The 16,151-nt window shown below is 34.3% G+C and overlaps 1 protein-coding gene across 14 annotated transcripts in view; it reads left to right on the forward strand.

The window, feature by feature from the left end:
• The window catches only part of LOC114053777 (centrosome and spindle pole-associated protein 1-like), a 133,484-nt gene that overhangs the window by 100,640 nt on the left and 16,693 nt on the right, over positions 1 to 16,151 (forward strand). For 13 of the 14 annotated variants that reach the window (XR_003570422.1, XM_027876904.1, XM_027876903.1 and 10 more), the window contains 9 exons: positions 114 to 263; positions 776 to 925; positions 6,446 to 6,541; positions 7,773 to 7,839; positions 8,173 to 8,290; positions 9,964 to 10,100; positions 11,451 to 11,591; positions 13,112 to 13,158; positions 14,019 to 14,082. Coding sequence is in view for 13 of the 14 variants with exons in the window: in XM_027876904.1 (XP_027732705.1) it covers positions 114 to 263; positions 776 to 925; positions 6,446 to 6,541; positions 7,773 to 7,839; positions 8,173 to 8,290; positions 9,964 to 10,100; positions 11,451 to 11,591; positions 13,112 to 13,158; positions 14,019 to 14,082 (970 nt within the window). In the remaining variant the exon portion in view is untranslated. Of the gene's footprint in view, positions 1 to 113; positions 264 to 775; positions 926 to 6,445; positions 6,542 to 7,772; positions 7,840 to 8,172; positions 8,291 to 9,963; positions 10,101 to 11,450; positions 11,592 to 11,818; positions 12,170 to 13,111; positions 13,159 to 14,018; positions 14,083 to 16,151 lie in introns of those variants that run through there. The other variant, XM_027876912.1, reaches the window with a different exon arrangement.

The raw sequence follows: 16,151 nt of genomic DNA on the forward strand, positions 1-16,151 counted from the left end.
AAAAGATAATGACCATGGTTATGAATAGATTGTGTAGCTTATGGAATGATAGAGAATGTAGTATTCTAATTAGTCAGTAGATGTAAAAATTCATATCTGGATTTGTTTTCTAGATTGAAGAAAAAAAACAAAGGGAGGAAGCAGAGCGAGAGAGGCAGAGACGTGAAGAAGAGAAAGAAGAAAAACGTCTAGCAGAACAGAGGGCCAGAATTCAACAAGAATATGAAGAGGAACAAGAAAAGAAAAGGGAGAAAGAGGAGGAGGTGCACCAATTTTAATCAACTCTTTTTTTATCGTAGTGCTTAAAATTTTATGAGATTAGAAGTGTTTAATTCTTTATTAGCTTTTACCTGAAAAAAAATGAGTTCAGAACTTGATGTATGCCATTGCAAAAATCATTTTGGAGCTTATTTTAATCTTTTAGAAAACCTTGAATTAATATTTACTTACTTAAACATATATAATCTAGTGTCATAAACACATTTATTAACGTGAAAATTGTGATTTTAAATTGGAAAAAATAATAAATTTTTAAAAACCAAAGTTATTTTTTGTTGATCTGTGACAGTTTTTAATATTAAAGATAATATAAAAATTTTAATGAATGACAGAGGACTTGAATTTTTTTTTTTAAAGAGAATATAAGCTTTCAGTTTGATCCTTTTCAGGCAGTTAAAATACATAAGGGGCTGTGTGCCTTTGTGTGTGAATTTTTCTATTAATAATGATTCTTAAGCTTTATTTTATTTTGATGCCCTTAAAAATATCTTTACAGCAAAGACTAAAAAATGAAGAGTTGATACGGTTAGCTGAAGAAAGACGAAAAGAGGCAGAAAGGAAGAAGAAAGAAGAGGAAAAAAAACATGATTTACAACTTCAACACTATTATGAGCGAAAAAAAACAGTTGAAGAACAGACCACAAGGGTATGTTTGAAACTAAAATTTCAAAGAAATTACTACAGTAAGAGACTGTTGGACTAGCATCAGGGGAAATATGCTTTGTGCTGTAACATCTACATGAAGATGATGCTGTAGACCCATTACCAGTATGTGTGTTGAGGTCGTGATATGTTTGTTATTACTTCCACCAGAGGTTATGCTAAGTCATTTTGCTTGTTTCCCTTTGTGACCAAGGGCACCAGCTGCAGAGATAGCTGGTTTGAGACAATTGACCTATGGCTGTAGAACTTTCTTTCTAGAAAGCTATTTTCCCTCACATTCTTGTTTATATGTAAACAAGATATATTGTGATATAAATATATATGTATATATGTATATATATATCACATTCTAATTGTAGCTTATTTAAGAAAACGTGAAATTTGAATTTATATTAAAAATATATTATGTGTGATTATAAACTAAAATGGATTCACAACATGGTTTTGTTCACAAACAAGGCCCCTCAATGTGTCTAGAATATTATTTGATTTCCACAACTTTGATTCATATCAGATTTTCAGAAGTTTTTTCCTAGACTATCAACACCATGAGAACAGGGATACCTTATATTTATATATTCTTTATATTTCTCCAGTGCCTAATATAGTGATCTTTGCAAATACTTAATGAATGTTTGTTCATTGATTAAGAAGGGCATCTGTTGTGTAAGTAAGACTTGTAGTGCCACACTCTTAACTAGCTCAGACTCTCCTCTAGTGACTTGATGCACAGGCCGTAAGATTTTCTTCCATATTTTAGTTATATCTGACAATTGTAGCAAATTAATCAGCAAGATTTCTTTTTTCTTTTTAATTTTTTTTATTAATTTATTTTGATTTATCAACAATCACTTCCATATGCTTTTGAGTTTAAAATTTTTCTCCCCCTTCCTCCCCAACACCCTCCCCAAGATGGTGCACAATCTGATGTAGGCTATACATATACATTCCTATTAAACATATTTTCACATTAGTGATGTTGTAAGTAAGAATTAGAACCAATAGGAGGAACCACCAGAAAGAGGAAAGAAAACTCAACAGAAGAAAAAAAAATAGCAAATAGTATGCTTCAATCTGCGTTCACGTTCCATAGTTTTTTCTTTGGATGTGGATAGCATTTTCCATCACGAGGCCTTTGGAGATGTCTTAGATCCTGGTATTGCTTTGAAGGGTTAAGTTTATCAATATTAGTCATCACACAACGTGGCTGTTATTGTGTACAATGTTCTCTTGGTTCTGCTCACTTCACTCAGCATCAGACCATACAAGTCTTTCCAGGTTTTTCTGAAGTCAGCCTGTTCATCATTTCTTATAGCACAATAGTATTCCATTACATTCATATACCACAACTTGCTTAGCCATTCCCCAATTGATGGGCATCCTCTCAATTTCCAGTTCTTTGCCACCACAATAAGAGCTGCTATAAATATTTTTGTACATGTGGGTCTTTTTCCCATTTGTATGATATCTTTGGGATATAGCCCTAGAAATGCTATTGCTGGGTCAAAGGGTATGCACATTTTGATAGCCCTTTGGGCGTAGTTCCAAATTATTTTCCGAAATGGTTGGATCATTTTACAACTCCACCAACAATGCATTAGTGTTCCAATTTTCCCACATCTTCTCCAACATTTATCATTTTCTTGTTTTGTCATCTTGGTCAATCTGATAGGGGTGATGTGATACCTCAGGGTTGTTTTGATTTGCATTTCTCAGAAGAAATTTTTTTTTTCCCAGAAAAAAAAATTTTTTTTAAGGCAATTGGGGTTAAGTGACTTGCCCAGGGTCACACAGCTATCAGGTGTTTGGTCTGAGGCCGGATTTGAACTCAGGGTCCTTCTGACTCCAGGGCTGGTACTCTATCCACTTCACCACCTAGCTGCCCGATTTGCATTTCTCTAATCAATAGAGATTTAAATTATTTTTTCATATGACTATAGATGGCTTTAATTTCTTCATCTGAGAACTGCCTGTTCATATCCTTTGACCATTTATCAATTGGGGAATGACTTGTATTATAAATTTGACCTAATTCTTAGAGAGACTGGTTGTAAAAATTCTTTCTCAATTTTCTACCATTCTTCTAATCTTAGTTGCGTTGGCTTTGTTTGTGCAAAAACTTTTCAATTTAATGTAATCAAAGTTACCCATTTTGTTTTTTGTAATGTTCTCTATCTCCTGTTTGGTCATGAATTCTTCTGTTCTCCATAGATCTGTTAGGTAAACTATTCCTTCAGCAAGTATTTCTTAGCGCCTGTTTAGCTAGAGTTCTTTTTTTTCCTTTTTGAAGCTACCTGTTTTATTTTTATTTAACTTAGTATTTGATTTGAATGTTGAATATGAGGTTTGTACCATCCTTGTCTCCTAGAGGAACAACTTTTGTTTATCGAACATAGGAATGTAAATGTTAGTGAATACATAATGTATGTATCATTAGAATTATTTAAAAAATAAACTAGAGACAATCCATATAATTTAAAGGAGAACTTGAAGAATCTACAAGATCATCTGATTAACTGATCACTTCTAACTCTTTACATTAATTTAAATCCTCAAGAATAAATGACTACTGATTAAATTGAGATAAGATTAAGTTTTTCAAAGTGAATAGAGTTTCTAATGAAGTTAATCAGTCAACAAAACATTAAGCATCTTCTACATCCCTGACAATGGGCTACTTACTGAGTTTACAGAGATGGAAATGAAAACTATAAGAGTCCTGTGGTTAATAATTAATAAAAGTTTATTAAGCATCGTCTATGTCCCTGACACTGGGCTACTTGCTGGTTTACAAAGACACGAGAAAAATGTAACAGTCCTTCTATGTATAGAGGCAACTAGATCACTCAGAGCACTGGACCTTCAGTCAGGAAGACCTAAGTTCAAATCCATTTACAGACATTTTCTAGCTGTGAGACCTTAGGTAAATCACACCCTGTGTTTGCCTTGGAACCACTTAGGTGTCTTAGTTGGGCCTGGAGTCAGGAAAGACCTGAGTTCAAATCTGACCTCAGATTCTCACTAGCTGTGTGACCCTGGGCAAGTCACTTAATTTCTGTTTGCCTTAATCCACTGGAGAAGGAAATGACAAATCATTCCAGTATCTTTGCCAAGGAAACCCCTACAGGGTCATGAAGAGTCAGATACAACTAGATGACTGAAAAACAACCTGCTATTCAAGACTTTCTGTTCTGTTGGGGGAAAACAACACTTACGCTGATAAGTACATACAAAATAAACATAATTTCAGGGGGAAAGCATTAGCAGTGGAGGACATCAAGAAAGGCCTTTTGTTAGAAAGTGACCCTTGAGCTAGGCTTTGAAGGAAACTAGAGATTCTGAGAGGCAGATGTAAGGAGGGAGGGCATTCCCAGAATGGGAGGAAATAGTCTATGTAAAGGCACAGAGATAGGTAGTTCTAATGTCCTCCTTCACTAATAGCAAGATTAGTTTAGTTGGTCCATAGAGTGACTGAAGTGGGGGAGCAAGGTTGGACTGGAAAAATAGGTTGAAACTGAGTTGTGAAGAGCTTCAAATGCCAAACAGAGGAGTTTCTTTTTGTTTCTTTTGTTTTTGCTAGGCAATGGGATTAAGTGACTTTTCCAGGGTCACACATCTAGTAAGTGTCAAGTGACTGAGGTTGGATTTGAACTCGGGTCCTCCTGACTCCAGGGCCTATGTTCTATCCACTGTGTGCTACCTAGCTGTCCCCAGAGGAGTTTCTTTTTGATACTAGAGGCAATCAGGAATTCCTGGAGCTTACTGAGGAAGGGATTGACATGGTCAGACCTGAATTTCAGGAATATTCCTTTGTCAGCTATATGAAAGATGAATTGGAATGAGAATTGAGGCAGAGACCAATTGGGAGGCTATTACAGTCATCCAGGCAAGTATACTCCATGCAGATCACCTAAGGATAAGGGAAATAGATGAATTTGGGATATATCATAAGCATAGCATGGAGGTGTATTATAGTAGCCATGGGGAATTCAGTTGCCTGAATATCAACCTCTCTTTACATCAAAAGCAAAGTAGTAATAATAAATAAGTGCTTGGTTTGCCTAAATGAACATTTCAGCATTCAAAAGGTGGACCAATATGGAGGAACAGAGAGTCAAAGTAGAAATGATAGATGAATGTTAAATTTTATTATAGTAATTTCAAAGGGATAGGTAAGATCCCATGGACAATTTCTACAGGGAAAGTAGCCCAGAAGAGATGGGAGATTCTCACAAGAATGAAATTCTGATGATAGAAGCATAAGCAGTTCTTGATGAGAAGGGGGACATTTCTAGAGGAACCAACATTCCTGTACAAGGGACTTATGAACCAACTTAAATTTTAAAGAGATTTTATAAAAGATGGAAGCCGGAGCTGATGATGGAGGATGTATTTTGTTGTAGTGCCATAAGAACAGTGTCAGGATTGATAAAACTTGGGGTGAGCCAAGGCTGGCAAAGAGTGCTAAGCAAAATAAAATGGGATGGGATGATATGGATGATGTAAAGAAGGCTGGGCTTCTGAGCTCTTTATTTTGCTTCTGTTTTCACTACTAAGGAAGATGATTGATTCTTTGTACTGAAAAGGACAGAATAGAATGTCTAATGGGGAGTTGAAATACGAGATAAGGATTTGTGATTTCATTGATGTGGGTAGCTCTCCACTGATATGGGTTTCCATCCTCAGCATACTTAAGTGTAGATAGTTCTTAAGAGTTGCTGTCATTGAAAAAATTAATCACCCATTGGTAAATTTTCTAGCGATGAACTTTTCTAAATTTAGCTAGGTTGGTCTTCTGAACAGAGAGATACAGCTTTAAAGAACCCAGAGTCATTTCCATACCCTGCTGTGCAACAGGCATAGGAATGGTTGGAGATTTATTACAAATTCCAAATAAAATATGCTGTTAAGTAACGATGATTTATTCAGGCTTTTTGTCTCCAATAACCAAATGATCTGAATACACAAAACAGGTAGAAGATGGAGGCAAAAGTATAGTGCAAATAATAAGATGTGAGAAAAGAATGTTCCATTTGTAAGTAATTTACTGTTAACTAGCTAGAAAAAAATTTAAGGCTAAAACAAATATTAATGTTGTTGAGAAACAGTTGCTATTTAGCTTTTGTATTAGTCAAATTCTTACATTTTTTGAATTCAGTAATTATAGAATAATCATGAACTTTTTGAGTTACAGTATATAAAGCTAATATAGTATATGTTAAGTTAAATTATCATGCCATTTTTTTCCTATTTTACATACTTCAGTTTGATATAAAGCTTACCTTGTTTGTTCCAAAGAATATTCCATCTTTGAATGTGGCATTTGCTTTTTAAATTTATACTAATATAATTTTTATGTTCTGTGTTGTATGTACTTGATTCATTTTTGTCCTTTTCTTCCTACTTAGTATGTTATTTACCTATTCGATGAAAAGCATTTTGTTAAGAAATTTCACTTTTTAAAAGCATTTGTTAACAGTTTAACATTTGTGCTTATCTCCAGAAATCCAGATCACCTTCTCCTGCAGTTCCTGCTGTTCAGAACAGAATCAAAGGCAAAGTCCATAGACCTCCTTCAGTTGCATCTACCGTGATTCATGTATGTTTTATTGTTACCCTATAAATCGGTAATTGTTTTAGAAATGATCACTTTTTGGAATGGGGTAATTATGAAACTGCCGAGTTAAATTTTCAGGCCTCTAAGTATTACTAGTGGATATGTTAATTTATTACCAGGATTGATTGTAAACCATGGTGCATGATGGCATAAATTTAAAATATTAACTCAAGATTTTGCAGTGGAGCATTGTTTCCCTCCCTTTCATTTATGCTTAGGAGAAAAACCTTTTCTCCCCCTTTGTTTGAGCATTTGACTCTAGCTAGAGCTATTTCAATAGTTCTTAGCTTATGATAATCCATATCGTTTTAGGCCAGTGATTACAGTGCCTATATCTATTTCCTTTATTTATTTCAATCCAGGTCTCCAGCTTCTTCAAACTGTTGAATTCTTTAAAGGAGATTAAGGTGGAGGAAGTAATCTGTGTAGTCACTATTTCTTTTGTGTCAGTGATAAAGCTCTCATATACTTTTTCTCAAAAACTAAAAATGATTTTGTTTTTCTATATGTATCATCAGTTATTAAAAGTTTTTTTTTAAAAACACATTAAAACCTGTGCCAAGTGCTTAGCAAACTTAGAAATTGACATGTTTCCACCCCTAATTACTACATACGTTGTTTCACATAAGTCAACTTTTTAAGACCAAGTTGGGGTTGACGTGCACTACTCAGCCTCTGTAGGCTTGTAAGGTTGCTGACATGCAGATGTTCTCTCATTTCATTCTTTCATGCAACAGACTTTAACAGGCTTTTGCATGCAGTGAACTGTGCTTGGTACTGGGGGAGACTGCAAAATAAATAAGACACACAATCCTTGTACTCATTGATCATACAGTTCAGTATCCAGTCTTCTTCCTGCCCTGTTCAGAAATGCAGCTGATAGCAGACTGTTTGGGTTCCTGCCCTGAGCAGTAATATCCCCATGATGTTTTTTTTTTTTTTCTCATTAACAACTGCATAAACTATAGGCTTGGGGAAAATACTCCACTGCCTCATGGCTATTTGAGAGTAACTGTAGCGACAGGATAAGAATGGACTTAGGTGGCAAATACAGAAGGCAATCTCCATTTTTATACAGAAAAAAAACAGGCTGACATGTAGTTATACTTAATTATGTTTGGTTAGGTGGACAAATACTGGGGAAATATTAATGAAGGACAAAAAAATGCAAGGCAGGTATTACATATATTATTGATTTGTCTGTGTTATATAGGATCGCCCACGGTCCAGAGTGCAGTCTCCTCCAGTACCTGCTAGGAAAAACCAGCTTCGTGCAGATGGTAGGTGTTAATTGCCTATTTCCTTTTAGGAGTAGTGTTTATTCTTCTACTAGTTAAATTTGTTCCTAAACTTCACAAATTAACTCACCTTTCCTTTAAGATTTTAGTTTCTTGATGTATGAAGTTGTCATATATATGTCCTGAAAAGCATATTGGTGATATCACGTGTTGCTCTTATGTTTGATATATATATATAGAGATCTAGCATTAGAAATAGTCTATCATTGACTAAAATTTTAGTTGGTCAAACTAGATTTTTATTTTCTGAAGTAGATTAAGCATTTTGTCCTAATTAACTTACTTTACTTTTCACTTATCCATGGAAAATTGCAGAGGAGAAAAAAAATGTAATTAATGAATTATCAGAAATGAGGAAACAGCTTCGAAGTGAAGAGCGGCGTCTTCAAGGAAAATTGCTACAGGTGGATGGTGATGATGAAAGAAGCACCAGGTAAGACTTTGGGACAGGCTTTCCAAGTTGTTCTCTGTATCCTTTGATCATGTCTCGGACTCTTCTGTGGATTCCCATTAGTCAGCTAAGAGAGGATGCAAAGGTACTGTGTGATTTACTTGAGATTGATATATTTTGATAGTCACTTTTGTTGAAATGTAGGTAGTTTGTGTGCATGTTTGTACAGGTAGATGGTGAAATTAAATTGAGTTGACACTCCACTAATGGGAATCATTAGTAACAAAGATTATAACCCTATAATTTAAAATAATTTGTTTCCCTTTGGAATGTGTTACAGATTTATCTTTCTGAATATATCTTGCTTAGATTTGTATCAGTTTTCATTCTCGAATCACTGGCTAAGGAATGGGCAAGCTTAACAGGACAGATTATCTATGGATGTTCTAGGTGAAAGGGATTTAAATATTTTCCATTTAAAATCCACAAAGTGCATAAATGACATGAATAATGAAGAACTGAATGCCTTTTGAAGATTTATATATACATTTATATATGTATAGGCTTTTTGTTTCCCAAATACGCATCTTTAGTTTTTTTTCATTAAGCATTTGGCAGTTTTTCTGTAACAGAAGTGTCATTTTTATAAATCTAGGATTTTCTTATTTTGGAAAATGAATCTAAGAGAAAAATATCAAAATGAATCACTGAAATATTTAGTTATTTTATTTTACAAGGAGCTGGCCAAATAAATGAAATTTTGATTCAGTTGCATCATATACCATTCTGTCTTTATGTAATCCTGTAATGGTAGCATTTGATTTCCAGCCTTTCAAATGCTTCTGGAAAAAGTCCAGAATGTGTGACTCAATCCATTAAATCACTGACCTGTGCTCCAGTACGGAAAGCCAAATGAGATTAATAATAATCAACATAATGTTTTCTGTGTCTCTTTTAAATTGTAACTAGTTATAGGTATTGCTTTCTTACACAATGTGGTGATTCAGGCCAGGACAGGCTGCTGCAGAGTACCTGGTAAAAGTTAAAGTTAAAGATTAAGAGATAAGGGAAATATGACATGAATATTCCTCTATTTTCAAGGAATGAAGGATGACTGTCCCACCCTTTTAGGAAATACAAGTCACCCAGTCATTGGCCCTTCTCTATACATGTAATTGCATAAATGTCTTGGGTACGTGGCTATTAATTTCTGTGTTTGCATTATATAGTGGAACTATATATATAAAATGTACAACATGAATATTAAAGGATAGGAATAATACTTATGTTATGGGCTAACCATTTAATATTAAACTACTATATATATTTATATATCTACATCTATACACATATATCTACATATATCTTATGTTTGAGGGAGGCATGATTGACTATGATATGACTTCATCTATATAATAATCCATTTTATAATATGAATTCTATGTAAGACACCTTTTCTTAAAGCATCTTAAAAAAATTACAACCATCTCCTCACTGAGGTTCAAAATATCCTACAAGTAGATGTATCACATATCATAGCATTACTTAATATAATTTTTAATACAAAGAAATGGTATGAATGACTTTAAACATATTTTTCAAGATCATACTGCCAGTCAGTGTGAAAATTGAGGCTTGTAGTATAGGAATTTAAACATTGAATGATATTTGCTTTTGTTGGATTATGTTTACTATTATATCTTACCTATCCATAGGAAGAGGGAGAAGTATCCCATGGATATATTTGATATGGCCAGGTTTCGGGTGCAAGCTCCAGTCAGAAGACCTTCTTCCAAAGGTCTAGATCCTACTGCTCAGAATATTCGTGACTTTAATTTTCTTAAAGACACAGGTAAGTAGACATCCTTTTCTTTAAATAGATACATGGACATTGTCTACTCATGTTCAAGAACTTTGAAAAAGAGCTGGCTGATCAACAGGATGACAGACTAGTTGTTTTCTGCCAAGTTCTCCAATCCGAAAACCTCAGAAGAAAGGAATTATGATTGAGATAAAATGTAACTAAAGCTGAATCCACATGATAAATTAGAATCTCCACACAAGGTTAAAATTCCATATATTTAATACCAACAACTTGAAAAAATTCTTATCTAATGTCCTCTAAAAATAGAAAATAAAAGCCTCTGCTTTTTTGCAAGTTACATGAAGCTCCTTATGAAATCATGGTCCTATAACCAGCTCCCTGAACCCAAAGAAGACTCTCAGGCTTGTGACTTGGGTTTGGGCTGCAAGGATCCCTTGTTGCAGTGACTTGTCCAGAGTGTTCTCTTGATTCACAGATACCAATTCTATTCAGTCATATAAAGTAAAATAGTGACAAGAGTTAGTGTGGGGATGTGGGGAGGCACTGCAAAACTAGGGTGGGATAGAAGGTATTCCTGTCCCTCCCCCTCCCAACCCTCCATTCAGAGCCATAGGCTAGAGGAGAAGAATCATGGGTCTCAGGGAAAGGGAACCAGAAACTCATCTAGAGTCAATCCTCTTCCTGTTGGAGGTTACAAAGGAGCAGGGACCCAGGCCTGACCAACCGTCATATCTCTTAATACAAAGAGACTGAGGTTACCTACTAACTCAGCCTCAGGGGTCTGAGGATGGGAAGGGCCAAACAGTGACGAGGCCCAAAAGTGAATGATTGGGAAGACAGGAGAAAAACTGAAAGACCGAAAGATCAAGAGAGAAAACCCAAATAACAACTTGACTCAAAAGCAGATAAACCAACAGAGAGGAGAATAAAAACAGAAGGAAGAATGAATAAAATCTCAAAGAGAAAAAAAGTTCTCTGAACCAGTGTTATCACATGAAGGAAGATTAATCTATATTATATTATCTGAAGAAAGAGAGATGTCTGTAAATTACCCTGAACCTGTGACACAATAGCAGGAAACTTCCAGAATGGTTCACAGAAGACATTTATTTAAGGAATTAGAAATGGTTTTAGATTGGAAATCAAAATTATCAGTGCAGAATTTAAAAACTTAAACAGAAGAGTGGAAAAAATTGAATACATAGTGAATTTATCCAAAGTAGTAGAAGTTGTCAGAGATGATAGGGATATTCCCTGTCATTCTCACTGTCCTAGTCCAAAGATAAAATCATGTTAGCTTATTTTAAAATGAAATTTTAAATCCATTCTCAAGGAAATAGCATAGTTACATGTAAAATATTTGATTTCTTGTACCAGATTCAGAAACACGAGTTGATTTGAGATATATGTACCCTGAGTCTCCAAAAGATGATCAAACCTTGGAGATCCAGCAGCAGGCATTGCTGAGAGAGCAGCAGAAGAGGCTGAATAGACTTCGAATGAGAGAAGATGCAGAAGGTAAGAAATAAATGCTTCAAGCAGTTTGTCATTTCAGACATTTTAAAAAATTTTAATCTTTACCGTGATGTTTTCCTACTTTTGAAGGAAATTTATGCTCAATTATTCTGTAATACATCTTCTATATTTTAAAAAAAGTAAAAGAAGCCATCTGCAAGTGTATTTGGTACCATTAACAAATAGTATTTTTCTGAAGTGGATCGTTTATATTCCTCTGAAATCTACAGGAACATGACTTGGGCCAGCCTTGACTCAGGTCAGTTTTGGTGTTCAAGTTTGACATTGGAACAAAGCGAGACGCTGGTAGACTATCTAATACGTTTACCAAAAGGACATTTACTTAACAGTAGCCTGGAAGTGAGTATATGGCATTGATTCATGTGGGCACAACTCCCCTGCCCCTGCATTTAACATGATTGCATCACAGGTCAAGCCTAAAGCTCCTTGTGCCCAGTGCTTTTATACTTAGAAGACTGGGAAGCCAAGTCAACTGTTTGAACCTTAATTTCTGGATCAATTAAGTTTCAGTATTGGTTTCATTGCCATTTTAATTTTTTTGGAGGGGGAGAAGGTTTAGCCTATAGTATGTGAAAGTTCTTGTCCTTCAGTTATTGTTAAATTTTTAGCCTTTTCAAGTTTCTAGAATGTAGCATTATTGATAGCCTCCTTAGCATGATAGATTGATGAAAAAAAAGAGTAAAACATCTCATTTTAAAGAAATGGGAAATTTCACCCTTCTAATTCAAAATAATTACACTAGGTAATAGAAAAGCAAAATACATCTTTTAAATTATTTCCTAAATTTGTGGTATGTGTATGTGTGTGTATAGATTCCTTATTATGATAGTACTCGATTTAACTTAAAAGAAGAATTCCATGGTGCTAGTGGCTAGCAATCATTTGCTCTGGATAGTTTCTCACTGAGCCACTTTAAAAAAGATGTTTTTTTTTTCCTCAGGGCCATTGAAATGTGTTATGAAAATGTGACGTTTTTAGCTTTTAAGCAATTTTCTCTCTCCAGAATTAAGTTCCTACTTCATATAATTACTTACCGCATAGACAATTGGATGAATGAATCTTGCATGTTGGACAAATTTATCACTATCGTTGTGCCTTCTATCCGTTTTTGAAAAATTGAGGCTCTTTGTGCTATTTTACATACAACTCTGTCAGATTGTAGTAAAAATTTCTGTAAAAGTTTAGGGAACCTATGGATCTTGAATTAATTTCTTTCCTCTTGGAAAAAGCTTTCTTTTTAGGCTACGATGCTCTCATTTTTCTTGACTGCTGGAATTAATGGCAACAGCAGCAGAGTTGTGGGTGATAAAATAATGAGGAAGTACTTACATTAAAATACTTTTCTAATCTATCATAATATAACTAACAGGAGATTTTCAGTAAAAAAGACATCCTTTTATTTTCATGTGCCAGAAGGATGCTAACTTATTTCAAAATATATTTGTATTTGTGCTTCAGTAGTTTTAATTTTGTATTTTGTTTTTGATTTGGGTTGAGTGCAGTTGACCTTGATGCAAGTGCTGGCATTAACTTACGAGATACTAGAATGGTAAGAAACCGATAGCTTTTTCCCTTTCTTTTTCACTTTAATATAATATTTTGGGGAGCAATTCTGTGCAAAATTTTATAGCTTTGAATTCTAGTTTGGGGCTGTGCATGAATATTCTCTTGGAAGATTAAAAATAAATGTAACCTTTCCTCCTGTAAATACTCTCTAATGCTGGAAAAACATTTTAAAATACTTTATTCAGCACTTTCACTGATCGTAATCGTCATATAGAAAATGTATATATGGTGTCTTGATAAATATTTTGTAGATATTTGCATGATAAAAGGTCGTTTAACTGTCATTTAGTATTTACAATTTTATGTGGTAAATTACGTTCTTTGAACTAAAGATTTTTTTTTTTTACTTATGGCTATCTTTTTTTTTTCCCATTGAATTACATAATGTTAGAACTGAAAGAGATCTAAGAGATCATTCAGTACAGCCTCCATATTTGGCCAGCTGAGGCTCAGGAAGTTGAAGTGACTTTTACTTAAGGTTTTGTTTCAGTAAAGCTGAAGACAAAAAGATCAAAGTAGCTTTGGTGATGATAAGAAAGGTCCAGCCTAAGCCAGTTGTGGTGTTTGCACATTATGGCTGACTGTGATCTCCACTATTTGTAGCTGAATTTTGTATATTGCTTCTTGTGGTGGTAGCAGAGGAGTTGGGGGAATGAATTGGAACCACTTTTTCTATGCCTTGCCAACTCTTCTGCCACTTTTTGTAGGTTCTTCTTGAAGCCATTTATGTTGTGGCAAACTTGTGCTTTCGGTTAGTGATTTTGATGTCTTGCCCAACACTGGATTTAATAAAAACAGGCACGCTGGTATGTTTATTGTCAATCTTTATGACTTCTTTTATAGCCTAGAAATGAAACTAGGGATTTCCTGAAAAATTCTCTTTTGGAATCTGAGAGTGCTTTTATTGGTGAGTAAATTTATTTAACCTTTACCTAAGCTATATTCACTTAAAAATATATGGTAATGCTCTTTATGCTACTTGTGTTTCTTCATGTTAACACACCTAATATAGTAATTGCTGTATTATCCTCCATGATCAGAGAATGCCACATTGTTTTCGGTCTTAGCAAATTTTGATTAAGAATGATCAGATATCTTCGTGTATTCCCAGTTTTTAAACAATTATACACCATTAACATTCACTTCACAACAAAGTCAAATTGAACATAATTTAATCTTGATAATTAACAATATACTTCAGGATCTGGAAGAGCTTCAGGGTCACCCTTATTAAGATAAGTCATCAGGTTACACTTTGATGACAAAGCGGTGTTCTTTCATTGCTGTAGCATTTGCTTCAAAATCCTGTTGGAAGGCAGCTTCCTTAAAGAGCCTTGCTTTACAGATTGATTACAGTGTAGAATCTTAGCTATTTGATCATGGTGCATGTTCATTGTGCTGGCAAAGAGATTGTCTGTCATACAAGGTGTTGCCTGGCCAGGAGAAAGACGTGAATGGAGCTCATTGAGAGTGTCAGTCAGTTTTAGCACCTACTATGTACCAGGCACTGTGCTACTCACTAGGATAAGCACAGATCTCCAGCATCTAGCCATAAAAGCCTTGGCTAGGTCAAATAAATATATAAAATATAAATTAATATAAATATAAAAATTCTAAAATCCTTTAATTATTGCTAAGGGGGGAAAAAGTATCTAACTTTTGTTATGAAATATTGAAAGTATAGGATCTCATTTTGAAGCTATGTTTTCTGTTTTCTTGGGAAAGCATAGCCATAATAATGACCTTAAAGCATTTCAGGATTCTGTTGTGTCTTCTGAATAATGAAAGCTAAATGATTTTCAATACGATTTAATGATGAAGTATATTATAAATACTTATTGCAAGTATATATAAGTATATAATTAAGTATATCATCTACTTTATTAACCAAGATATTTTATATCATACTATGGGATTAATAAAAATTTCCTTTTTGGCAAATTTTTAATAAATAACCAAGCTAATAGAATAATTCAGTATTTGTTGTATTAAAACTTAAAAATAAGTTTTTATTGATGTACTTTTTACATCATTATAGTTTTTCCCAGGACCCTTCTCTTTCCTGCTCCCAGGGAGCCAGTGTGTATAACAAATAGTATTTTTTAAAGACAAAAAAGATGTACTGCAATAGATGTTGTGAATAAAAACAATTGAAACAACCTAGTTCTAAAATGTTCCAAAAAGGCTAGGATACCGTAAGAGACAATGGACGATAAACATATAATCAGAAGGACAGAAAGAAACAGAGAATGCAACTTAATGTCCATGTAGAGAACAGAATTTTTTTTCCTATCTTCGGTTTAGCTGTCTATTTTATGAAATTGTCTGCTTCTGGGAGGCATCTTCATCTGGAAATTTTGAGTCACAGACATCTGTCCTTGACTACTGTTAACAAAATGTTCAATTTGATCTCCTTAAACTCAGAGATATGAATTCCTCAGTCAATATCCTCTTGTCTTTAACTGGACTGTTAGTTGTTGATGGGATGTGGAATGGGCCTTTTCATCCTTGTTACTAGGGCAGGTTCATGGAGAGTATTTCCTTACTCATTACTTTTTGGGATTTTCTAGGTAAAGCTGCTAAAATCTGTTACAGATTAGATTTAGTATCATTCAATAAAACCTGGCGAAATTTAATCACATTGGCTTTCCAGTAATTAGTTGATGTGGGGAAAACCTATTCAGACCTTATGAAGATGATCTGAAAAACAACAGAGCTGTAGGAAGAACAGCAAAGTAGGCTATCCATAGTTCCGAATGTTCTCTGAATGTTTCAGAGAATTTAATTTTCACATACCACTTAGCTCTTTCTGTCTTTACCCAAACACTGTGTGTTATGGTATAGATAATGTTATCTATAGGCTAAGGAGAGAATCTTAAAAAGGATGCATGAAGAATTGTTTTCCCTTGTATAACAATTGAAGCAATTTTATATGGAAAATCCTTAATCCTGTTTGAGAATTCGTAATTACTAAAG

Source organism: Vombatus ursinus, unplaced genomic scaffold (assembly GCF_900497805.2).
Source record: "Vombatus ursinus unplaced genomic scaffold, bare-nosed wombat genome assembly UNPS02014812.1, whole genome shotgun sequence".
In the NCBI taxonomy this organism is placed as follows: domain Eukaryota; kingdom Metazoa; phylum Chordata; class Mammalia; order Diprotodontia; family Vombatidae; genus Vombatus; species Vombatus ursinus.